At 49.6% G+C, this 25,878-nt stretch overlaps 2 protein-coding genes across 2 annotated transcripts in view; both read right to left on the reverse strand.

The window, feature by feature from the left end:
• Window positions 1–14,789: 14,789 nt before the first annotated feature.
• Window positions 14,790–15,900, reverse strand: UTF1 (undifferentiated embryonic cell transcription factor 1; the record flags this gene model as incomplete). Its single annotated transcript, XM_080913121.1, has 2 exons — window positions 14,790–15,247; window positions 15,345–15,900. 2 exons carry the CDS (start codon window positions 15,898–15,900, stop codon window positions 14,790–14,792), a joined length of 1,014 nt encoding a protein of 337 aa, XP_080769247.1.
• A 3,594-nt stretch (window positions 15,901–19,494) lies between these two features.
• The window catches only part of KNDC1 (kinase non-catalytic C-lobe domain containing 1), a gene marked incomplete at both ends in the record, with an annotated part of 43,962 nt that continues 37,578 nt past the window's right edge, over window positions 19,495–25,878 (reverse strand). Inside the window, 4 exons of the mRNA XM_080911847.1 lie at window positions 19,495–19,726; window positions 21,211–21,368; window positions 22,309–22,368; window positions 22,451–22,573. Of these exons, the coding sequence (XP_080767973.1) occupies window positions 19,495–19,726; window positions 21,211–21,368; window positions 22,309–22,368; window positions 22,451–22,573 (573 nt within the window). The remainder of the gene's footprint in view (window positions 19,727–21,210; window positions 21,369–22,308; window positions 22,369–22,450; window positions 22,574–25,878) is intronic.

A 25,878-nucleotide genomic window follows, 5' to 3' on the forward strand; every position in this document is an offset into this window, starting at 1 on the left:
CACCAGAGGTCACAGGACCTTTTGTCAGTCATGGCCAGGAAGGCCAGGCTCAAACTAAAATCTTCTTCACTCTTAACCTCCTAGCTCCCAAGTGAAATCAACCCAGCAGCCTAAGAGAGGCCTCTGAAACACAGGTCAGCTAGCCCCCACAGAATTCATAACTCCCTGTGGGTCATGGAAAACACTGGGTTCGTTACCTAGCTAATCCCTAACCTCCCCAGGTCCAGCTGAAGGGCCAGGAAGAGGACAGTGCCTCATTCACTTTTAAGGGACAGCTGTTCCCACACTGGGCTATACTCCGCCAATCTTGTTTCGAAGCCCCTCTGGGTTTGTGCATTGCCTTGTTATTACCAAGTGTGGGTTTTATAATCTAGAAGAGGGGAGAAGGTGAGGAAAGCAAAGCACACAGTTCCCTCGCCTGTCTGTCTCTCAGCTTCTCTCAGTCTCTGTCCTTGCTAGTCTCAGACCCCTGCATTCCCTCCCGCCTGTTTCTCCCTCTTCCTTGTCTTATTTCTCTATTCCTCTTGCAAATGTGAGGCTGAGGCCATAGCCCAAGGTTAGGGACAACACAGGCTGCAACTGCAGACGGGAGACAGCTTTCATGATGCGCCAGATGCAGGTACAAGAGGAGGGGCCTCTGTTGGGGCTCTTTGGGCTCCGGTCCAGAAGGTTGGTTTTGAGTGCTCTTTTTTGGCCCACAAAAATTTGAAAGTGGGGCTCTTACCAACTAGTATCCACGAGAACACTTCCTCCAACCCAGGGGACTCAGAAATCTGCCCCTACACCTCTGTGTGTGTGTGAATGTCAACACGTCTGAATTCTTGGGGTTATGCCTCCTTCTCAGTGGAGCAAAAATTCACAGGCCTCTGTGGATTAGCCTAGACCTCATGGGCTCCAGACCTCCAGCAGCCCCCACCCTAGTCTTCCAGTCATTCTTTCTAATGCCTATCAGCCACCATTGAGTACTCTCATGGCCAAGGCCCAGGTCCATGGGCATGAGGTAGGAGATGGGTCTCAGAGTGATATGGTCTGTGGATCCTGTCACTCCCCGAGTCCCAAGAGCTCTGTAAACCCTAGTCCTTATGACAGTCCAGGACCTACAGTTCTCAAGAACTCATGTCCTGTGCTACCATGCAGTGGTCTGAGCTCCAGCCCCGGCATTGTCGGGAAGGCTCTGAGCTATTGGTCTTCTCTTGTATGTGCTCATTTCATTGGACTCATGGTTACAGATGTGTGCCTTAGCAAGTGTGGCTTCCCTCTAACTATTACAGAAATTTGCCATGTGGATTTGGCTATCTCCTGGGCATTACTAGCCCTGACCGGTTAACACTCACACACTGAAGAGCTGTGTTACCCAGCCTGGGCGAGGAGTGGTGTATGTGTCTAGATGTCTGCTGTACTTGGGCTCTGGTTCTGAAGATTGGAACAAAGAACATCACAGACAGACCGAGGAATGGAAGCATGGAAGCCTCCGCTTTCTAACAGATCCTCACTGCCCACATCCTGGGGAGATGCCTGGTCAGGGGTAGTCCGTGAGACCCTAGGGCATGCTGTTTTTGTGCAGTTTCTGTGTGGGTATCCTTGGGTCTTTGATGTCTTTAAAGAGTCCCCTCTATGCTGTGCATGTTTGCTCATGAAACCTTGCAACCATGTCTTCTACACTCCACAGGGAGTTCTGGGAAGGGACAAGGCCCACACCATCTCTGTACCACAGAAAACCCTCCATGGGCCTTGGACTCCTGGTCAGCACCTATCAGGACCCTCTGTATAAGAAGCCACCAGAGGTCCAGGTGGGGCTTCCTAGGAGCTTCCCAGGGGTAAGAGTCTGAGTCTCAGTTTTCAGCTAAATAGAAAAGTTATAAAACACTGTCTTAAAGACCTCAAGCCTGGCATCTAGCAAAGTGCAGCCTCAGGGCTGCAGAAGCACCCAGAGACACAGCTATCACTGAGCTGGGCAGGTCCAGGAGGAGGAGTCCCCTTTTCCCTGGGCGAGCAGTTCTCTGTAAGCATTTTCCGGGGCCCCTGACGCAAGCAAGAGATAAAAGTGTCGAGGGGCAGCTGGCCAGGACTGGCCCTATCCCAGTTCCTGGGCCATCAGCCCCCTACCCTGGGTGCCCCATTGCCAAAGGACCCGCTTATTCACAGCAGGTCTTTGTGCCCCAGCCACGCACGTGCGGGGGTGGGACGGGGTCCTTGGCACGGAGCAGCTCTCTGACCACACGGGACTGCGCTGGCCAAGGTCTCAGTCGTGTATAAAAGGGGTGCCCGGGTTGCAAACAGCAGTACGTCGCCGAGCAACAGCTAAATCCTCTACCACTCTTTCCAAGCTCTGTCTCTATCTCAAGCCACTCAGCGCCCTCCGGCAGCCTGGACTCAGGTAAGGCTGGCTGGTTTGCCTCCCGGGACACAGCCTGGGCTTAGCAGGGCTCTTTAATCACTTCACAGGATGACAATGCCTGCTGTCTCTGGCCTTAGTCCTAAGCTTTTTCTGGTTGTCTTTTGCAGGGGACCTACCCTTCTTGGTGACTGCTGCTGCCTCCAAGTATCGAAGGATGGCCCGCACATTCTCGCTGGCTGTTCCTTTTTCCTATGCATATACTTCTTTGTGGATCTGATCTAAAGAGGTATAGCGCATGGGAAAATGGAGCAGTGAGATCTTCCCCACACAAACAAAGTCATTAGCATCTGCTTCCTGACTTGGTGATTTCAGCTTCCCTCCCACTGGACCCGGGGCTGGGCGCCTTCCTGTCCGCTCCAGGGCACTGTAAGAGAAGAGCCGCACTGCCTTTCCGGTGTCTTCGAGGAACAGTGCTGGCCCCACCCAATCAGTTGTAGAGGTATTAAAATGGCGGGCTTGGTATATTATGGGGAATGCTGGGGCAGATCCGACCGAGCCAGCCAAGGGTCTTAGAACAGGAACTGAAGCCGGTCCATCTGAGTTCGTGCTTAGGCCATCCTGGATCCTAGGGACCTTGGGAGAAGTGGATGAGCTCAGGACTTGATCTTTGAGATTTTCTTTTTCCTTCTTTCTTTTCTTTTTAAGATTTATTTATTTTATGTGAGTACACTGTAGCTGTTTTCAGACAGACCAGAAGAGGGCATCTGATCCCATTACAGACGGTTTTTGAGCCATCCTGTGGTTGCTCACAATTGAACTCAGGCAGGACCTTTGGAAGAGCAGTCAGTATCTTAATCACTGAGCCATCTCTCCTGCCTGAAATTTTCTTTACAAGTGTGAAATCAATGTGAAGACATTTTCACACTAGTCGGTTACCTTGGGTCTGATGTTGGAGGAGGTGATAGGACCAGCTGAGGGGTCAGTGGGCTCTGGGTTCTATCTGCATAGTTTCTCCTCACCATTATTACATTTTTATAATAATGGGTGTGGTAGCTCTTTTTTTTTTTCTTTTTAAGCTGAAGCTGAATACTCATTGGCAGAATGCTGGCCATCGATGAGCGAACTCTTTGGGTTCAATTTTTAGAACTGAAGAAATAAAAATCAGGAAGGCCAACAAAAATAAAATGTTTACACCAAGCTGGCTTGCTACACTGTGCTTTTTCCTCAGGACTGTAGTCTGATGATTCTGTGCTGGGGATGGGGAGCCATGTCACTGGGGCCACACTGAAAGTGTCATATCGAGGAATATCAGAGGCATCACATGTGGGTATTACAACTGATGGTCTCACATCAAGGGAAGGATGTCACAAGTAACACACTGGGGTTTGTCACGTGACACTCTGGGTGAATGGACATTGGTAGCGTCTCACTGAGGGAGTCATATTGGATGATATCACCTTGGTGTGAGGGACAATGGAGGTGCCACATTCCCAGAATCCTTAGTAGGGTCCTCTCTGGGGGTGGCATAAGTTAGCTCGATTTTTTTGAGGGCCGGCCTCTAGGAAACTATCAGCCAAGGAACAGGGACAACTGAACTCAGGACTGGGAGACTTGTGAGTACAGTCTTTATGAATGAGGAAAATAAGCCTTTGCGAGCTGAGCTGCTGCCCTTGCCCTTTGAGCCACTGGGCTTGGAGGGTGTGGGACTTTCATCCTCTTAACTTCAAACTGGGATCAGCAAGTGGCTACTAGTTCTGTCCAATAGCAACCCCCCCCCCCACACGTCTACCCCAGGCTGTGCCTCACTTCTTCCTTAACCTCTTGAATTGTCACAAGTGGGCACCTTCCATCACGGGCCTGAGTGAAGGGCAAGAAGTGACTCACTGAGGAGCTGCCCAGCGGGAAAGCACCTTGCTTCTTTCCCCAGGTGCTAGCTAGCTAGCTACCCAGTAGGAGGGAGAGATTTGGAGGGTGGGGCCCAGGGTCTGCTAAGATAAGCCTTGAGTATAATGACTATGGAATGGGGGAGGGGACTGGATCCTCCCTGCCTATGGAAACACTGCAGATCCAGGGAGACTGAGGGTCAAACCCCTGGGGCTACCAATACCAAGCCATCAGCTAGAGAAGACCAGCAAGGGAAGAACACTGTGTCCCAGCAATGATGGACTGGCCAGTACTGCTTCTTTGTAGAGGTTGGAGATCTGTGAGCCACTAGCCTGAGAACTACCATCTCCCCAAGAACTCAGGGTCTACAACTCACGGCACACCTGAAGCCTGCTGTGCTCTAGGATCAACTGTATTCTCCGTAGTAGTCCGCTACAGGGAGAAGAGCTAGCTCAAGCTTATTGGACCATCTTGCAAGTCCTCACCCACGGAGGGAAGGGTGTGGCAGCTATGGTGGTATTCAGGACCCAGACCTCAAGGAACAATAAGCAAACTACTGACTCACAGACAGCACCCCCATTACAAATGCTCAGCCACCTCTAAGCTCCTGGAGTTCTCAGATGCTCTGTTGAGATTCTAGTTACTGTACACCTCAGGGCAGATTTTATATAAGGCACGGGCTCACTGTAAATATCCCCACAGCACAAACACCGAGAAAGAGAAGCCTAGGGCCTCCACAATCCACGGTTGGCTTGCTGAGAGCCCAGAACTAGAGGACAGGCTCATATCTCGTTTCTCACTGAACTTAACAGTACCTGTGGGTATGACTCACAAAGGTTAACCTCACCCCCCTGAAGACTGAACAGGGTCCTGGGAATGAGTGTCCCCAGCTGCATGTTCCAGTAACTCACGTCCCAGTTGTCCTCAGTGTAGGACTGGCAAGGGGACACTTGCCCCAGATTGGTGCACGCTATTACAAGTTGGTACTACATTCCTCGATGAGGGAAAGCTGCTGACCCCAGCCACTGTGCTCAGGGGGCTGCTGGAAGGCCCGGTCTGCTCCTCGAAGTGCTGGGTCAGGAAGACTCACACAAGAGATTTAGTCAAGGCAGTCTCAGGTCTGCTTATCCCCCACTCTGGAAGAGTTGCTGAGTATGTTCCTGGCTGCTGACACCATGGTGGCCATCGGCTAGAGCCTCCTGTTAGAGGATTTTCAGAGACTCAAGTCCAAACTGATAAACATAATACCCACCTTTCCTTCCACAGGTGTTCTTACCTGCAAAGCTGATCATTTTTATTTCTATTTCATAGTAGGAAAAAAGTTTGTCAACTCTTTATTTTTTATTGAATAAATTATCCTTGCAGATTACGGTTTAAAAAAACTTTACACATAGGCCTGGTGTGGTGTCACATTATTTTAATGCCAACACTCAGGAGACAGAGACAGGAGGATCTCTGTGAGTTCTAGGCCACCCTCATCATTTACATAGTAAATTCCAGGACTACACAGAAAAACCATTTTCTCAAAAAACAAAACAACAACAGGCTGGAGAGATGGCTCAGTGGTTAAGAACATTGACTGCTCTTCCAGAGGTCCCTAGTTTAATTCCCAGCAACCACATGGTGGCTCACAACCATCTGTAGTGAGATCTGATGTCTCTGAACACAGCTACAGTGTACTCATATAAATAAAATAATCTTTTTTTTAAATCCCGCATTTTTATTTATTATATATAAGTACACTATAACTGTCTTCAGACACACAGAAGAGGGCATCAGATCCCATTACAGATGGTTGTGAGCCACCATGTGATTGCTGGGAATTGAACTCATAACCTCTGGAAGAGAAGTCAGTGCTCTTAACCACTGAGCCATCTCTCCAGCCCCTAAAATAAATAATCTTAAAAAAATTTAAAAGACAAAAAAACAACGGCAACAACTAAAAGAGACCCACAGACGACAACCCTACACTTGGCTTTTCTTTCTCTCTCTCTCTCTTTTTTCTTTTTGTGTACTCACCTATCATTTTCCAGAGACACTCATTCAGTGACTTGCAGTGAAAAACTAGCTTTAAAACTTCAGCTAGGCTGGGAGGGTGGTGGTGCAGGCCTTTAATCTCAGCACTAGGCTGGCAGAGAAAAGTAAATCTCTGAGTTCAAGGCCAGCCTGGCCTACAGAGCAAATTCCAGGACAGCTAAGGCTACTCAAAGAAACCTAGTGGGGGTCAGGGGTGGGGAGAGTGACTTCTTATAGCTGATCTGAGTCGATATCAGTACTGAGTTTGAAGTTAGTCTGATCTACAGATCTAGTTCCAAGAGAGCCAGGGGTACAACAAAGAGACTCTCGGACAGGGATAGGAGAGATGGCTCAGTGGTTTACACTGGCTGCTCTTCCAGAGAAGCTGAATTCAATTCCCAGCATTCAGAAGGGCAGCTCACTACAGTCTGCAAGTCTGAGGGGATCCCGACACCCTCACACAGGCACAACAACAATGCAAAACAAGAAACCACTAAAGAGTAAAACCCTACAAAACAAACAAAAGTAGCCATCAAGTCCTATCCGTGGACTGGAAGAGCTCACACCACCAGATACAGGATGAGGCTACCATGCCACGAATGTAAAAAATGAAGTCTGCCAGTGGGAGGCCACAGAATGAAGTGCTTCCTCAAAAGGCATACATTGTCACAGGCACAGCACATGAATTCTAGGGACCTACAGACAAAGCTGATGCCAGTGTTCCCAGTGTGTGTGCCTGGCTGCCATGGTCTGAGAAATAGTTTACCAGAGTACACACAGAGGCCCCACAATTGACACACTTGACAGAGCCTCCAGGAGGAGTCAGAGGGGAAAACCCGGAGCAAGTAAGGTAGCTGTGAGCATGGGAGACAGCCCCCAGAAAGGTGCACTGAGTTTGACTTTTGTTTCATTTGATGATTCTGAAACCACATTTATCTGCAGAAATAATCAAGTCCAGAACAGCCAGAGTTACACAGAGAAACCTTGTCTTGAAAACAAACAAACAAAACAAAGAAACCTAAACTTCCTCAGCTGGGCTGGACATGGTGGGGCATGCCTTTGATGCACCCCAGCCTAGCAGGATGCTGGCCCACTCTCCTGCACCTGTCTCTGGTCCACTTCATCCATCCCAGGAATGGGTGGTGCTGAAATACACCCTTCAAAGCACTGTGCTTAGGTGGGGTGAGGGGCACTGGTGTAGGGCTCCTAATTCAATCCTAGAGAGGAGGAGAGTACATTGGGTCCACGAGGCTAAAATGCTGTGCATATAGGCATGTTTCCTAACTCAGAAGGGCCACAAAGGCTCAGGGCCTGCACATGGTGGGCAGATGAAGAGGGGTGGAGTGGCCAAATTGCCAGCTTCTCATGGGCTGTCCATCCCTGCTCCAGTATATCTCATGCAGTTGTATTGAATACTCAGCAAGTGGGAAAGCTCACTTGGCGTCTCCGTTCCCCAATGAAGCAGAGTCTAGAGATGGCCTCTCAGATGGCCAAGGAACTGAAGGTTGGGAAGTATCCTCAAACAGCCTTGTTTGATGCATCCGACAGAGCTCCTCCATTGTACGCTGCCAGGGCTCAGAATCATCAGTACCCACTGGGGAATCTAGGAACGTACCCCCTGCAGATTCAGGAAGGAATGGACTAAGACAATCACCTACTTGTTCCACAGATGAGTGAGGCTGAGGAGAAGAATGCTGCAATTCTACACAAGTTGTTAAGGAAGGAGAGATCCGCCCGCCTTTGCCAACACCTACCCTCCACCCCTTTAAAGTCATGGCTCTGTGCTTTTTCTTTTCACCATTTCTCTGTCTGTCTGTCTGTCTGTCTGTCTCTCTCTCTCTCCAGGCAGCCCTGGCTGTCCAGAAACTTACTCTTTAAACCAGGCTGGCCTCTAAATCAGAGATCCACCCACACCTGTCTCCAAGAGTGCTGGGATTAAAGGCCTCTGCCAGCACTGCCCAGCTTCTTTTCCCAATTTTATTATGTGTGTGTATATATATGTGTGTATGTATATATATGTGTATATATATATAATTTCTTTATTATATGAATACACTGTAGTTGTCTTCAGACATACCAGAAGAGGGCATCAGATTTCATTACAGATGGTTGTGAGCCACCATGTAGTTACTGGGAATTGAACTCAGGACCTCTGGAAGAGCAGTTACTGTTCTTAACTGCTGAGCCATCTCTCCAGCCCTCCAATTTTTAAAAATTACATTTATCTATTATTTATTTGGGGGAGGAAGTAGCACACACATGTAGAGGTCAGAGGACAATTTGAGGGAGCTGATTATCTTTCCACTAAGTAGGACCCAAGATCAAACTTAAGTTGTCAGGCTTGGAGGCAAGCACTTTGCTGAGTCCCCTCACAGAGGTCACTTTTGCAGAAGTGCCTTCCTAAGATGCTGTCCTCAGAGACAGCAGGCAGCCTACGACAAAATGCTTCTCCGTATGACTACTACTGTGAAGCCTGTTTCCACTATAGCTATATCGGAAGGCAGGGTCTTCAAGGTGGCAGTTAAAATTGAAAGAGGTTTAGGATTTGCTAGACTCAATTTAAGCAGATTCCTCACTAGAGGGAAACAACGGGTAACCAGGAAAAGTGAAGGTTATGTGAAGTCACACAAAGAGTATAGGTCAGGCAGCCACAGAGCAGCCTGGGTAAAGTTTTGTTCTCATAACCCTGACAACCCAAAACACCTTTGCTCGGTTCCCTGTGGTCACCCAGGTCTAGGCTCAGAGTTGGCAGAACAAAAAGAGGAGAGAGAGTTGTGCTTTCAGGCAACTAACATCTGAAAATAGCAAGAAAGGGGGCGGGGGGGGGGAGCTCCCATAAAAACAAAAACAACCCAGATACAAAACCACACATGGCTCTTGCTTGTAATCACTGGCACGCAGGATGCTGAAGAAGAGGAGTACCACAAGTTCCAAGCCAGGTGGGGTTACCTAAAGAGACAGAAACAAAAAAACTGAGCTAGCAGGGTGGCTCAGGGTGAGCCTGCTTGCCACGCGAGCTTGGCAAACCTGAGTTCTATCCTCAAACCCAAGAGAAGGAGCTTCTCTATCAAGATGTCCCCCGACTTCTGCACGTTGCTGTGTGAGACCTGCGGTCTACCACATACGCAGTAATGTTTTGTTTGTTTAATTTTAGGCGGAGGTTGTAACTCGGTTCGCAGAGTGCTTACCTAAGGCCCTGTATTTGATCCCCAGTACCACACAAAACAGGCCTAACGGAAGCTACACACTGAGTACTTTCAGCTTGTTTTGATACTTCCAGTGCTCTTGTCCAGTAGGAGGGTAAAGCTGCCTGCCCTAAGGCTCCTCCCCAACCCCAACTACTTAAGCGTTCCTGAATTCAACAGAGGCTTTTTTTTTCTTTTGAGGAAATCACTATTTCCTGTGCCTAAAGCTTTAACAAATGAATCTGAAGTCATTGACACTGAAATGTACCTTTTGGGTCTCTACGTTTCTAATTATCAGTGGTCTCTCCGCCTTGGCCAGCACTCTCTTCCTCACGGTTCCTTCGGGCTGACCTTCCATCAGCAGAACCACATACGTTCTCCCTTCTAAGCCTTTAAGTAGGGTCGGGGAGGTTTCCTTCGCCCCCAAACTGATCTCCGGGCTTAAATGCAGTCGTCTCTGCTTCCCCTACCCCGCCCCTCCAGCAAACTCCCCTTTCCGCACCCCCAGAGTAGTCCCGAACGTCCCCGTTTCCTCTGGTTAATTCCAATGCCCTTCTAGAGAGTGCGCCCCGCTCGGAAACTTGTGAACCTCCATAAGGTTCATCTCCAGACCGATGAAGCGGCCACAGTACTCCTCCAAGAAGGGCATGCGGGCTCCAGGGAGCCAAGGTGTTAAAGAGGCGCGAATCGCAGGTACAAGTGACCTTCGTGACTTAGAAGGCTGAGCAATTCCCGCCTTCCCATCAGGGGCCCTTGGCCCAGCCAGCCTACTCCCATTTACTTTCGGGATCAGCTCCGCCTTCCTACACCTTATCTACCTCGTCCAAGACTTCCCAGCTCTCTTCCTCCACCGTCCCTGCATATCTTCCTAGACAGACCCTCATTCGTCTTTCACACTTGTCTATCCCCACACTCACCTCTGTCCGTTTTCCAGGTCCTCCTTACCTCTTGCCCGCTTGCTGTTTGCGCTCCTAATGGAGAGCAGAGAGTGTGGGGGGCGAGAAGGGGGCTGCGTAGACGTCATCACGTCCTAACTGGAGATGATGTCTCCAGCCTCAAGAGAATAGAGGTTTCTAGATTCTCTGGAGGTTATGTCCTAGTGCTAATCTAGGAAGGGGCTGCCTTCTGACCCAGCCTCTAAATCCTTCGAGGGTAAGGGTAGGGCTGCTCCCAGGGCAAAGTGCTTTTCTCTGTGGGTTTAGGAAGGGGCCTGCTTCTGTTTAGCCCACCGCCTGCGACGGTTCACCAGAACTAAGCGGAGGGCTCAGTGGGAAAGGAATATGTGAGCTTGAGGCTAAATTTGAAAAAGCATCCCCCATCTACGGGACGTGAGGGGAGGCCAGTTCTTCGGAAGACAACTTGAGGAAACCTGCAGCTGCGCATTGTGCTTGTAAGCCCCCTGCTGGAACTCTTAGAGCGCTTGTTTCCGCCTCGTTAGCAGGCTCGGCAGGCGTCGCTAGCACTGCTAATGGTAGGAAAGCTTTATCTGTTAGCTCCGTCCGGGATGGCCCCAGGCATCCAAGCATCTAGTCAACCCACCATAATGCAAGTGCTTTAGGGAACACTGGTAGCCCGCCCCTCGGGGGACCCTCAAGTCCCTTGATGTGTGACTTTTAGAAGGTCATACTCGGTACAGAGATGATGAGGTCTATGGGCACAGTTCATTAAGAAGATGAACTCATAGAAAGGCAGGAGGGGCCTTTTGGCTCTTCAGATGCTCCCCAGTGACATAGGTAACAGGAGTGGGTGCTGAAGGTGAGTTTGGTTTTTAAGGGCTGAAGAGCTTTTTTGAGGCAGATAACCCGGCAAGGAGCCCTGGCCAGTGCCTTTCTGTGTAAACCTCAGCCCCAGGTTTGAAAACTGTGCTGGAGAGGAGAGGGCTTTGTACTGGAACAGATTTAAATCTAAGGTGCACAAAACACAGATAAGAATAGAATTAGGACCCCCTCCCCATGGCACCTAATAGAGAGATGGCTCAGCGGTTAAGAGCAGTGACTGCTCTTCCAGAGGTCCCGAGTTCAATTCCCAGCAACCACATGATGGCTCACAACCATCTGTAATGGGATCTGATGCCCTCTTCTGGTGTGTCTGAAGACAGTGACTGTGAACTCACATACATAAAATAAGTAAAACTTAAAAATAAATTCTGTTTTAGTTTGGTTTGGTGCTGCAGACTCACAGTCAGGAGGCAGAGTTCAAGGACAGCATGGCCTACAGGCTGAGATCCTATGTCAAATAAAATGAAATTTAGTTTTGTGGTTATAGTTGGCCACGTTTTAAGAGCTCAGGTGAGTTCTAGAACTTTCTGCAATCCCAGAATGCTGCTCAGCACTGCATGGTGAAGGCTACTGGGTTCACTGGTGCTAAAAGAAAGCCAGACATGTCAAAGACCAAGAGACAGCATGTTTTGTTTCGTTTATTTTTCAAGACAGGGTTTCTCTGCATAGATCTGGCTGTCCTGAAACTTGCTCTTTAGACCAGGACTGAGGCACCTCTGCTCCCGTACGATGGCACACTTTTAAGCAGGATAAGGTTTAAGATCTCATCTTGGAAACAAGGGACAAAGATGACGAGTAGCCAGTGGGTACAGGCCACACGGGAAAAGAGATCTTATTAAGAACTCACTTAAAAGCCAGGTAGTGTTGGTGCAAGCCTTTAATCCTAGCACTTGGGAGGCAGAGGTAGGTAGATTTTGGAGTTTGGGGTCAGCCTGGTCTACAGAATGAGTTCCAGGATAGCCAGGGCTACACAGAAAAACCTTGTCTCAAAAATAAAATAAAATAACTCACTTGAATCTAAGTAGCATATCCTAAGATAGAGAGTCACACTTGGAGCTGAGGGCAAAGGGCCCTCAACCCCGAGGGTCCTGTGCAGTCAAGAAGCCAGAATGGCCAGCTTTGGACAGGGCACAGAGCAGAGGTGGCTCAGGCCTTTAATTCCAGTACAAGGGAGGCAGAGACATAAGAATCTGTAAGCTCCAGGTCGGCCTGCTCTAAAGAGCAAGTTTCAGTACAGCCAGGGCTACACAGAGAAACCCTGTCTTGAAAAACAAAACAAAACCTGCTGTCTCTCTATCTTTGATGGTCTCATTCAATAGAAAACTCCCAAGAGCAACTGCTCTCATGAGTGTAACAGACTGGAATTGGGCTCCCAGTTGAGGAAAAGAATTGTGATGTCCAAGGCCTGGGAAAAGCCATGAGTTGTCATAGCCACTCTGTTACAAATTGAAGATGAAGTTAGATTAACCAGGGATGTGCTGAGAAATGTGAGCAGGATAACACAGACCTACGGTGGGCACAGAGGTCCAAAGACCAGCCAGTGACTGACCAGACAGCTTTAGGATGTTGGGGTAAGCTGTGGGAAAGAGGGAATCTCCACATTCTCTAAGTCATACAAAGAGGGTTTTCCAAAACCACAGGATGTGTTCTCTACAGATACACTAAACCAGAATTCATTGTCCCAGGGCTGGGAAGGGATTTGAGGATTCACAAGATAAAAATCACTAATGGGACATTGTATGCCTGACATATGTGAGCCAGGCATTAATTTAGACTGATAAGAACCAGGAGACAGGGGATTGTGAACTTAAAACCGTGCAGCATTTATTTATGTATTAGTAGGTGTGAGGGCTGTGTAAGCAATCGCTATGGTCATTTACACTTGCTAGATTTTAGGAATAGAGACGAAGTTGCACTACGTGTAGATCCTTGCCCACCACGGAGAGCGTCTTGCCTCTCATGTCCATCACAGTGAAAGTTAATAAAAAACAAAAATCCAGAAAGCAGGGCAGGTCAGATAAATTACCTGCCCTGGTAAACAAGCAAAAATCCAAAAGCTTTTTATACCATTAAGGCGATTTAAAATAGAGAAAACTCCTCTCCCCAAGTTTGAAGACTGAGGCAGGTTTGAGATCGATTTCTCCAGTGGTCACCTTGGTCTCTCAAGTAACTCAAGCCCAAACCCTCAGGTGAAGTGTATTCAGAGTTGAGGAACCAACTTCTCCTGGACTAAGATTCCCATCTTAGTGTGGGCACATTTGTTGAGAAAAACTTTTTTTTCTTTTTTGAGACAGGCTTTCTCTCTCAACCCTAGCTGTCCTGGAACTCACTTTGTAGACAGGCCTCAGAGTCAGAGAGCCTACTGCCTCTTGGGTACTGGAATTAAAGGCATGCAGTGAGCTGGAAAGATGGCTCAGTGGTTAAGAGCACTGACTACTCTTCCAGGGGTCCTGAGTCCAAATCCCAGCAACCACATGGTGGCTCACAATCATCTGTAATGGGATCCTATGCCCTCTTCCAGTGTGTCTGAAGACAGCTACAGTGTACTTATATATAATAGATAAATCTTTAAAAAAAAAAAAAAAGGCATGAGCCACCATCACTAGGGGAAATAAAACTTGAGACCCCTGGGCTGTATGAGGCCCCTACCCTGTGGCTCTGAACTCCCAGGTGTGTTTGCTGGGGAGGCATTTGCAGTGGGCTCATCCATAAGGATTTAGGGATGAAAACTCATTGTACAGTGGATCCTCTCCAAGTTTGTCTCTCACAGACGGGGGGAGGGGTAGAACCTGGCTGGAAACCCACACAAGTCGGTGTGCAGGGGTCTATGGCAAGTCTTCAGAAATGGGTGGAGTTGTGACCTTGGGACCACCTGGATAAACTCAGGATTTCTCTGGATGGGCTCAGAATTTGAAAACCGGAGCCGCATTCGGAGCTAGCATTGTTATGCTAGTGAAGTGCCCGCAGCCGCTTCCTTTTCTCTACCGGCACTCAAGCCCTCCCCCACTCTGATTCTGTAGTCCCTGGAAGACCTTGGAATTTCTGCTTTCAAAGTTTGAGCAGGGCAGTTGTTGATACCCAGGCCCCAGCATCTCTCAACCCAGAAACAGTACTCCTGACTATTCCAGTTCACACGGACCAGAGTGTTCAAACTGAGTTGGAGCCAGGATAGACAAAAACTTTAGGGATGTTATACTCAATAGCGTGAGTCCTCGGGAGAGGCCCTTCAACTTCTTACCCTACCGCCATCCACGTACCTTATCCAGCCCTGGGCTTCACTCACTGCTGACCAATGATCCCGGAGGGGTTCCGTACCTTGAGAAGGTTGGTGCCCCAAACATCAGGTTACAGCTGTGCCACTCCTTCACCGAAAAGCAGCACAAATGTGAGGCGAGGGGCTGCGCCTTTCAGTCTCCATTATCAGGAGTCCGTTCTTACCGAGACCTGGGGTCCAAACTCATTCACAGGATTAAGTAGAAAACACAATCTTTATTTTGGTAAGAACCTAGGTTTGGGGTGGGGGTGGGAGTAGTAACTGGGGTCGAGGTAGACTAGGGGTCGGTTCTGGAGAGGACTAATAACAAAGCTTTATTGGCGCAAGTCCCCAAGGATGCCCCGCTCGGAGGCTGCACTGCCCAGGATGAACCCCACAGCCAGAGAAACGGTTTGGTCGAAGGAACCTCGTAGATGCTCCACGTGCTGGTTCAGGGTCGACAGCTGGTCTCGCAGAGGGCCCAGAACTGTTGAGATGTCGCCCAAGTGCGTCAAGGTTTGCAGCAATGCAGCATTCAGCGACTGGGGAGCAACCTGCGGGGAAGCACGGCCCTGGGAAAGGCCAGGCGGCTCATTCGGGTTCTCCACGTCGTGGTCGGGGGTTGGCGTCGGGGAGGATTCGAGGGCATGGCCCGGCTCAGGAGGCAGAGTGTCGATGGCCGTAGGAGGAGGGGAGCTGGTGATGCTGCGGACACCAGCAGACTTAGCAGAAGAGCTGAATCTGAGCGCGGGGGCAGGTTCGGTGTTCTCCGCAGCCAGCGGCAGCTCGGCCTCTACGGGAGAAAGGCGCGGAACGTACGGAATCCCAACTCAGGGCTCCGCCCCTCCCCAGGAGACCCAGACCATTCTTGCCCACATGGCTGCTCCTACCTTGCTCCACCGGGGCAGGTGCCGGTGCTACCGCGGAGAGGGTCGAACGGCCGCGGCGCTGGGGACGTCCAGGGCCAGCAGAGCGGCGGCGGACCCGCGGCGGCCCATCGTCACCCAATAGCCCCATGAGCTGGCGTATCTGGTCATCGAAGGGTCCGGTCGGCTGGCCCTGGGAGTCTCGGAGTTTGTCCTTGAGGAACTTGTAGCGACGGCGGCACTGAGCCGCCGTGCGCCGAACTTGCTGACGGGCCAGGGCGGCGGACACGCGGCGGTAAGTGGGCAGAGCCTGCCGGCGGTCAAGCAGCAGTGAGCGCCACACAGCGGGCTGCAGCAGCGTGCCTAGAAGTAGCTCCGTCTCTCGAGCACTCCAGGGCGTGTGCTGCGCCGAGCCTGGGGACACGGGAGCCTTGGGCGAGCCGGGTTCCGCCATAGCGCCCGAAGTAGCGAAGGCATCAGACGCAGTCACCGGGGCGTCCCCGGCCGGCCGCAGCTCAGCGTCGGGGCCAGCTGGCGACGGTGGAGAAAAAGCGGGGACCCTCCGGGGTCGAAGCAACATTCCTGAGCCAGGTAGAGGTGCGTGTACTCCGAGGCGTGGCCTCAACGGAGAGGAGGGCTCCTCCAGTGCCGCCCACACACGCTCTAAGGACCCCGCACCGCCCACTGCGTCTGAACCTGGTCGGCGCGACCCTCCCCTCGTCTAGCCGCCCCGACCCTCCCCTCGTCTAGCCGCCCCGCCCTCTCGCCTGCATAGTTCCTCTTGGCCAGTGCCTTTCTTATTGTAGCCCATCCTTTTCTAGCCCTTTCTGTAGGGACCTAGGCCCTGAGAACACAGTTTTTGCCATGTTACACAAAACAGAACGTGTAAATCTTTTTAAATTAAAAAACATTTAATTATAGTACAGTATAATAAGATAGAGTGAAGAGGACAGATAGGAAGGAGTCAGCTCCTTTTTTTTTTTTTTTTAAAAAAATATGTTTGTGCTACACCCATTAATTACTACCCATAAACAGTCCATGTAAAGCTCCAGAAACACAAAACTCTGGCACCTTTTATGGCTAGTGCACCATAATGTGTTGTTTATACATGTAAATAGTAGGACCATCCTCTCCACTCACGTCTGGCTGTAGGCTTAGGAAGATGGACATTTGCTGTATCTAGTTTACTAATCTAGCTAAAGAGGCCACTTGGGTGCTAGATTTGATAGGGATCAATGGCTGCTGGTTTAGAATCATAGTCCACACACACTACAAAGGAATCAATCTCTCTAGTGTAGTAAAATGTATCTATTTAAAAGGTGACAAAATATCACCTCTTCCCCCAAGATTAAGACTAAGAAAAAGGTGCTCAAGTTAGTCTTAGTGTAGAATTCTTGGCCAATGTAGTTAAGACAAGAAAAGGAAACATCATTTAAAGATGGCAAATAAGTTCTCAGAAACCTATGGGCTAGCTATACAGGCCCTAGTTTTACAAAGATCAGGGAAGTCAAAGGAAGTACCAGTCTGCCATCTTGCTTCTGGGATTGTGGTAATCTCCTGCTGTGAGAGGCTAGACCACAATGCAGCAGCAGAGATTAGTGGCTATTTCATTAGTAATTTGTGACTAGGGGCTTGAACAAAGACCAGGGACTACTGGCTGTGTTCCTCATGAATGAGGCAGGACAGGGTCAACTCTACTTTCCATACCCAGCCTAGCATCCCTGGACAGTATTCTGAGTTACAGCCTGTTGTTTTCAAGGTCTTTATCAACTGGTCCAAGCCCCATGCAATGGTATCTAGTGGCTCTGGGGCTAGGTAGCTGGCAGTGGCAGGATATCTTTGTCCATTCAACACGCCATGTGGCCATCTTGAGCTTACTCTCAGTATAGTGGCCTTAGGGTAGATAAACTCCATCTGTGTTGGAGGCTTTCCTCAGGTATGGTGCTCAGGTCTAAGCTGAGCACAGGGCTGGGACCTGAGACGTGCGGTTCACCAAGCCTTGAGGGCCACTGGCTGTCACTCTTTTTAAACTGGGCATTGCCACTAGGCAGGTGACTCTATTGTCATTATCTTTCCTGTGCCCAGAATGAGTACATTGAGATGAAATCCACTTCCCACCCCCTTCATGCCTCTGAGATAGACACTGGGGGCTCAGGAGAGGTCCCAATGGGTGGCTAAGGGACCCAGCCAGCTCTGTCTCGTCTACTGGCTGATCAGTAGAAACTGTTTGGAGTAGACAGATCACAGCAGGCCAACCCTCCCCTCACCCTCTGCAGTTGGTGCCCATTTCATAGGAAAATGAGCTGTGGTCATCAGAGTCTTGGTTTTGGAGAGGACAGATGTGTTAAAGGTGAGTCTGTCAGACCTTGTCCCTGTGATGAGGGTCTGAATGTCATACAGAATGTAGTATGACCCAGAAGTCTGTCTGGCTTTCAGTCCTAGGCTGGGCTTATTTCCTGTTGAAGCACTTGGAGACCCTGGGCGAGGTGCCCTCGCCTGGCCACGAAAGACTTTAGCCTCAGAGTGGGTGTTGCTTTTGAAATCTACAAAATGGACCATATGACAGTAACTTGGTAGAAATTACTTTATTTAGAAATCTGTACCTTGTGACATCAGGGCGCCATGCAAACAGTGCTGAAGCCAAAAAGCCTGTTCACTTCCCACCACGCAATAAGTCAGCACCATTGGAATGCTGGTTTGCGCTGGACACCTCCTGCACTAGATACAAAATCTGAAAATGTAGGCGTTGATCAACAGAACACAATCTCTATAGAAAAGTCCCAAAACAATGAGTTGCATATGCAAGGCCAGGACTCTCAGCCCCTCTTACAGCCAGTGTAAGCAGGGTCTGGTGTCTCCAGCAAATTCATGTGAGGAAACACCTCTCAGCATTAAAAATCCAGCATTTGGTCACAAGTCACAGCTTCCTAGAAATACCACTAGCTGCTTCACTACAAAATCCCTACTTCTAAAATACAGAACAGTCTTGGTCTTGTGGCAGGCAAGGCTTGGGTTGTTGCCGGCTGCCTAGGGCGTCTGTCCCAACAGCATTTTTTTTTCCCCACCTGCTGTTCTCTATGGAATTCCTAGCCCTCCTGGCCAGACGACTGCTTCCCAGTGAGCCAAAGCCCAGCGCCAGTTGTTGAGGATCCAGAAATCGAGGTGTCTGATGCCACTAAGGCAACAAGTTTGACTCACATCGTTGTCTGTCTAACAAAGCGCTAGTGGTGTGCAGAGCCAAGGGAAACACAGTGGATGGGTGTGCGCATGCGCAGCTGCTGAAGGCTGGTAGACCGCCGCTCCTGGGGCCCACAGGACAGTAAAAGGGGACTTTGCTCCCAGAGGCCTCAGGAAGGCGAACCTGCATTGGTGTTGCTGTTAGTGCGCAGTGTTCTTCTCCCTTTTCAGGGGGCAGAGCCTCTGCCCAGCATCCCTGTCAACTGCAGCTGTTCTAAGCTGGGGGTGGGGAGCAACAACAGGCCACAGGGAGGGTCAACAGCTAAGGCAGAAGGCCCAGCTGGGACAGAAGCTGCTTCTCCCCGCTCTCTGGGGACTGAGAATACCAGAAGACTTGGCAGGATAGGCTGAGGATGGGGTGGATTTATAAACCTGGCCAAGACAGGCTGCTAGAAATCGTGGGCTCCAGTGGAAGGTTCCAGACCCTTGGAGCTGCTGAGTGCAAAAGACAGTTTTGGTCCTTGCTGAGTGGAAACAAAAACACCGGTCAGCAAGCAGCTACGTTTGGTCTTTTTTTTTTTTTTTTCTTTTTTTTTTTTTTTTTTTGGAGTCAGATGTAGATATGTGTTGGGTTTTGGAGAGGTCAATAACAAATAAATGGGAACCCAGGTATAAGAAGATCCGAAGCTCTGGGGATAGCTGAATCTATACCCTTTTCACTGTTTTACATTTGATTTTTAAATTCTAGCAGAAACTGGCCCACTGAACGCTGTATCCACCCTGCCTTGGGGATAGGGCAAGGTTGGAGTCAGCTCAGCCTTCCCTGTGGCCTCAGGCTAGTCCCTTGCAATTTCCACTTCTCTCAGGGAAGTAAAAGCTGTCTAAAGGCACTCAGTGTGCCTGAGCTTCCTCCCGCAGCCCCTGGGGGTTCCTCCCACTCGACTCTTCTTCCTTGGTCTGGTCCTGTTTTGAGTCTACGCCCAGCTGGAGCCCTTGACTACTGGAATGTGGCTTTCATTCTCCTCAGTTTGTCTTGGATCTTCCGGGAGTGTTTCTCGCCTGGGATCTGGTGGAAGTTGGCCCTGTTATCTGCGGCTAAGACGGAAACATCAGCCCCGCTAAAACGGGCAATCCTCTGCTTGAGATGGGCCTGTAGCTTGGGGTCAGGGCTGAATGTGTAGGGGTTCTCTTGGAACGCGTGCACCTGGCTTGCCACCTTGGCGATGTTTCTTTTGTGGGGAAAGAAAAGGTTCGTTAGTTAGTTTGCCTGGGTTATAAGGCTCCTCGGCCTGCTTATCTTGGTGTCTTCTCTAGAATGGCTCAAAGCATTTCAAACCTTTCCCAAAGGGCAGCATCGAAGGATGGGGTTTTATGCCCTCATTCATAAGAATAGGCATTATACCTGGGTCCCCCACCCCCTTTATAAATAAATATTCATTGAAAATCCATGCCAGGTTGCTTCAGTTGAGGGCTTCAACACGGAAAAACAAACAAAACCTCCCAAACCTCTGCTGATTGCTTCAGTTCTGCTTGGGGGTTTCTGGCATGGTGTACTGGGAACTCTTCCCAGTTAACACACAGGCAGACACACCTCTGCTGGTTACTGGGCACCGAGGGACTCAGAAACCCTTACTTTGCTTGGGGAACCAGAGGCCTGTTCTCCTGAACTGGAGAACAGTACATTCATTGCTTTTGGTCTTTCAAGGACAGTAATGTCTGTGCACACACAAAGCTGTGAAGAACAGACAAGAGTTCTTCACCCGTTCATGCAGCATTACATCCAGGGTTGAATTTCCTCTTTTGCCAACATCGCTTTCTTTTCTATTGCAGTAAGCATGTACTCTTAGTGAATTTGTCTTCCTTCCTTTCTTTTTGATGTTTCAAGGTTGCAGGGTATCCCTGCAACACGTCTTGGCTGTCTTGGACTGGATTTGTAGAGCAGGGTGGCCTCAAACTCACACAGATCCACCTGCCTCTACCTCCTGTGTGCCAGGACTAAAGGCATGCGCCACCACACCCGGCTAGTTTTTTTTTTTTTTTTTTTTTTAAACTAGGTGGCTATCTAAAAGGGGGGGGGTCTCAGGGCTGGGGAGGTGGCTCAGCTGAGACAGTGCTTGTTGTACAAGCATGAGAACCTGATTTGATCCCTAGCACCATGTAAAGATAATGCTTGCCATCACATCTGGGGATGTGAAACTACTCAGAATCCTGGGTCTTGCTGGCCAGCCATCCTAATCTATATTGAGCCTCAGATTCCACCGAGAAGTCCTGTCTCAAAAAAACAAGGTGAATGGCTCCTAAGGAATCATACTTAAAGTTGACCTTGGGCCCCATATGCATATGCACATGTACACACTCGGAGGGGGGGCAGGGATCTTGCACTGGGTTGGTTGTGGCCATTTACAAGATCCCCTAGGACTCATCTACCCAACAAGGTCATTCTCTAACTTCTGTAGACAATGAGATGGGAGGGCGGGAGATGAGAAGATATGGCTGGGGCTGCATAGAGGGCTCTGGGCAGAGAAAGCCAAAGAATAGGTAAGGAGCCAAGACCAGAGGTGATATACCATTGATGTGCTCACCTTTGGGACCAGTTGGAGTGGGAGCTGCTTCCTTATTTTTGCTGATTTTATCTATGGGCTGCTTTGGTCTCAGTGAAGTCCCCACTCCTTGGCTTAGTCAACTTTTGCTAGTTAGGATAGAGTCCTCTTACCTCAGCTTACTCCACCTATGAGCTCCATTAGTCATGGTGAAACCTCCGGTCTCTAACTGCTGGATGTGCATGGCCAGCAGGTGGGCGGAGGGTAGGGTGGGCTGGGCCCGGAAGCGCCGTCCCTCCATCAGACACAGGCTGTCGCTCTTCAGAAACACCTGGAGGAGCAGCCAGGGAAGTGGAGGGGGTGGGGGAAGGGATGGAAACAGCGATGGGGGAGGGACAGGTGGTAATCATCTCAGAGGCTCAGCCTACCAGTCTCTGTTAATACTTGTCCTAGGGCATGAGAGTTGCCTAAGACCTCACTGAACACCCAGTCCAAAATGAAGCCGAGGTTCCTGGATTGCAGGTCTAAAACCCAGTTGTAAGCATGCTGCCATGGCACACTGATAACCAGAGAACAACTCCAACAGCCAGTTCCTGACTTCTGAGTCCAGAAGAGTCTGGTGACCCACCACCCTTCCTAAACAGAGTCTGCATGAGCTAGTGCAGGTCCTGAGCACACGTGTACAGTGATTGTACATCAGTTCTCTCCTGACCCTTGACACTTGAGGCTGGGCTTTGAGCTCAGGGACAGCACAGGCTGTGACTACTCTTGGTTGTCTGCCTCAGGCTGTCTGTGAGGCCCCTGCTGCCTCACCCGGAAACACACAATCCTTTAGACTGCATTTCCTGCCTGTAAACTCTGGAGGTCATCTCTGTACCACTGGAGCAGGCCTCTCTTTTGTCCAGGTCCAGGATCTGTCGTTATCCCTTTTCAAGGACATTTTGTAGTCGGGACTAGGAAGTCAGACTAGTAAACAAGTCAAACTAGTCGAGCCAGATAAACCAGCAACCTGGTGTCTGTGCTTTGCAGTCCCGAGCCAGGGTCTCACTCGGTAGCTGTGGTGGGGCCTAGAACTTTTCTATGAAGACCAGACTAGCCTTGAATTCACAGAGATAGGTTTACCTCTGCTTCCTCAGTTCTGGAATTATAGATGTGTGTCGCCATGCCTAGCCTGTGTATTTAGGATGCTCTGATATGAGCCTGTTTACGAGTCCCCCAAGACTCGTGAGGCAAGTTATTTGGGGCAAGCTCCGCAAAGTACTTGTACGAACCTCCACAGCTTTCAGCTCTTCCATGACCTCAGCAATCTTCGCAGGCAGGATTCTCCAAGCCTGAGAAGAAAGCACTGGTGAGATACTTGTGGGCCTGTGTACTTGCCCATGCCCTAAGCCCCCTGAGTCCCACGTGACTCACAGGGGACTGCCTCACAGCCAGGTGCTCCAGCCCGCCCAGGATTTGCATGGCCGTTGCAAAGTTCCTCTGTTCGTAGCAAGATTTTGCAATCAACAGGAATTTGGACAGCAAGTTCACCTGCAGCTGAAATGAGAAAATGATGCTCTAGAGTCTTTAAAGACAAACAGGGAGGGTGCAGCTCAGCCCTAGAGCTCTGCCAGTACAAGCCTGAAGGCAGCGGTGAGCTTGGGCCCCAGCATCAACATAACAAAAGTAAACAAAACCAGACAGGACAACTGAGACCAGAAGGAATAGCCCAGCCTCAAGTCCTCAAGCCCCGTGACTGACTTATTTGTTCAAAAAGAAAGTGGCAGGCAGATGCAAAGCTCCAAGTGTTCCCTGTGAGAAACTTCTGGTGTCTGTCCTATGTGATGGCTTGAGATAGCCCCTGAGGACTCCCAGGACAACATCTGAATGGGTCAGACTATTTCTCCCCAGTGCCTTTGACCGACTCCACTGTACTGTCTGGGCCAAACTCCACGTTTCAACAATGTTCTGGGGCTCTTGGTTCACAGGTGTCAGACTCAGTCTTTGGAGGGTTTTGGCACCACAGTAAGTAAAATGCAAAAACATCAATACAACATGTATTTTAAAATGTGACAGGCTCGCTGGTTGAAAGGCTATGTGCAGCCTTGTAGATCTTAAGATCCTGTCTCCCAGTGAGATTTCCTGATTCCCTGCTGAACACTGCTCCTAAACAACTCAGGAACAACAGTGGCAGAATCCCTGTATCTGGGATGCTCTCTGTTCTCCTCATCTTCCTAAGATGGATGCTCACAGGGTGTATGTCTGTATGTCCCACCTGAAGACCCAAAAGGACTGCTGTGCGCCAGGATGTATCATTCTGGTTTTTACCCTTGGGTTGGGTGCCTTCAGGCTGGGAGGGGCCCTGGGTGCCTGGGATTAGAACACACCTAGGGCCACTTGAGGTTTGTGAATCGGTTTCCATCATTTTCCTCCTGACCCTTGTATATGACAGTCACATGGATCTTGTTGGAGACATGACACTTTTTTGTTTTTGAGACAGAGTCTCTCTAGGTAACCCTGGCTGTAGTAGATCTTGCTATATAGATCAGGCTGGCCTTGAACTCATAGAGACCCTTTTACCTCTGCTTTCTAAGTGCTAGGATAATAGACATACACCACCCAGCCCCTGACATGTTTTAATGTTACACATGGTACTCAGAGCACCATAGCAAACTGAGTAGCCCAAGTCTTTTGTTGCCGTGTCCTGGCAGAAACGTGGATGGTGAGTTTGTATAGATTGAGTGGGTTCCAGGCTGGGGGAACCCTGATCATTGGGTTTTATTTATCTTTAAGAGAGTTGTGGTCCAGCTGATGAAGAGTGCCCACGTGGTTTGAGGTCGCCATTTTTCATGCTGAAGAGGAAAGAAGCTGCCTTGTATACCCAGAGCTTTTGCATCCTGATGCTCAGTCAACCCCTCTGTTTGTCTGTGTGGGAAGAAACCCACTGATCCTAAGGGAATATATTACAGCCCTGGGTAATAGAGTGCTCCCTGGGTGAAGTGCAGACCTTCAGGAGTGGAAGAACTGTCTTGAGAAGCTGTGGACATTGGCTTTTCCTGGGTGGCAACCTGGAAGGAGGTATTGACCCAAGGCGGGGTACGGTCACTGTGCTGGCTAGATTTATGTCAACTTGACACAAATTGTAGTCATCTGTCAGGAGGAAACTTCCCTTGAGAAAATGGTTCCACAGGGTAGGGCTGCGGGCACACCTGTACAGCATTTTCTTAATCCATGATTGATGGGGAAGGGCCTGGTCCATTGTGGGTGGTGCTGCCTGTGGGTTGGCGGTCCTGGGTTCTATAGAACAGCAGGCTGAGCAAGCCATGATGAGCAAGCCATTAAGCAGCACCCCTCCATGGCCTCTGCCTCAGTTTCTTCCTCCAGGTTCCTACCCTATTTGAGCTCTGATCCTGACTCCTTCAAGTATGGACAGTGATGTGGAAATGTAAGCTAAATAAACTCTTTTCTCTACAACTTGCTCTTTGGTCATGATGTTTAAAATCAGTATTAGAAACACTGATGAAGACAGTCCCTTTCGGGCTGTCAAGACTTGCCTATGTGCAGTCTGGTTCATACCCAGTCTAGCTCAAGGCCCATGGGACTTAAGGAGGAACTAGGATTGGGCCTGCAAAAGCTGGACCTTGACCTTGACCAGGTACTAAGCAAAGTATCAGAATCCCACAAGTCCCCTGAGAGCCTGGAGTGTGGGATCTGCTGGGGAGCAATAGGGGATCACAATTTAGCCAAGATCACTGCCTTAGTGCAAGCAGGCAGCTCAGAGGGACAGATCATCCCGTAAATAGACTCAGGAAAAGATGGGACAAGACACCATGGTGACAGGTGTGCACTGTGACTGGACTCAGGGTGAGGGAGTATGTGGGAGAGAATGGACACATGTGAGCAAGAGTTCTGTGTGTGAAGAATGTTGCACGTTGGCACTGTGTGAGAAGTTTATGTTTGGGAGTGTGTAGGAGTGAACACGATGAAGGAGTACTTGTATGTAAGGGACTGTGATGGACTGTGTGTGAGGAGCAAAGAGAGAAAATGAGTGTGAGCAACTGTGCACCAGGAAGTTAGCATGAAGACCTTTTGTGTGAACGCTGTGTGATGTGTGCGAGAGACTATTCGACAGTTAATACTATTGCTGACCTGATCAGACTGGGAAACACCCCATTTTGCAAGGCACATCTCTAAGTTTCCATTCCTATCCGCCATTAGAGTATGAGGGCTCTAGTCTAACGAATGGTTTATTCCACTGATTCGAAATCTGAATGGGGTAAGGCAGAACTGTGGAAGGATGGGCGGAGCTGTTGGACTGGGTCTGAAAGGGCTTTGAAGGATGTCTTGTTCTGGCTCCTTCTTGTCTCAGCTTTATGTCTTGTCTGCCATTGTGAGCTGCTCCATCACGCCACCCCTACCACGACAGGCTGAAATCTCTGGAGCTATACTTTTAACTTGAGTAAAGCAGGCATTCTGCTGTGGTTACAGGTAAGCTGATAGCTGTGTAGAGAACAGTGTGTGAGCGGCTGTGAGCATAAGGAACTGAGAGGGACCTGTACCCACAAGACAGTCAGTTTCTTTTTCTCCTTTTCCCTTCCTGCTCCCAACCTCAGTGTGTGTGTGTGTGTGTGTGTGTGTGTGTGTGTGACCGTATGTTGTGAGGGACTGTGTATGAAGGATTGTGTGTGTGTATAAAGGACTGAATTACTGAGCGTGTGTACACAAGAGACTGTACAGTTTCAGGTACAGTGCTCTGATGGAAGTTCCGTACATCCTGCTTTCCAAGCAGTCTACAAATCTGGACCATCCTCAGTGGAAAGAGGAGACAGCATGTCAAGATGGCCTGCGACTACCATGCACTC

This window comes from Micromys minutus (assembly GCF_963924665.1).
Source record: "Micromys minutus genome assembly, chromosome: 2".
In the NCBI taxonomy this organism is placed as follows: Eukaryota; Metazoa; Chordata; class Mammalia; order Rodentia; family Muridae; genus Micromys; species Micromys minutus.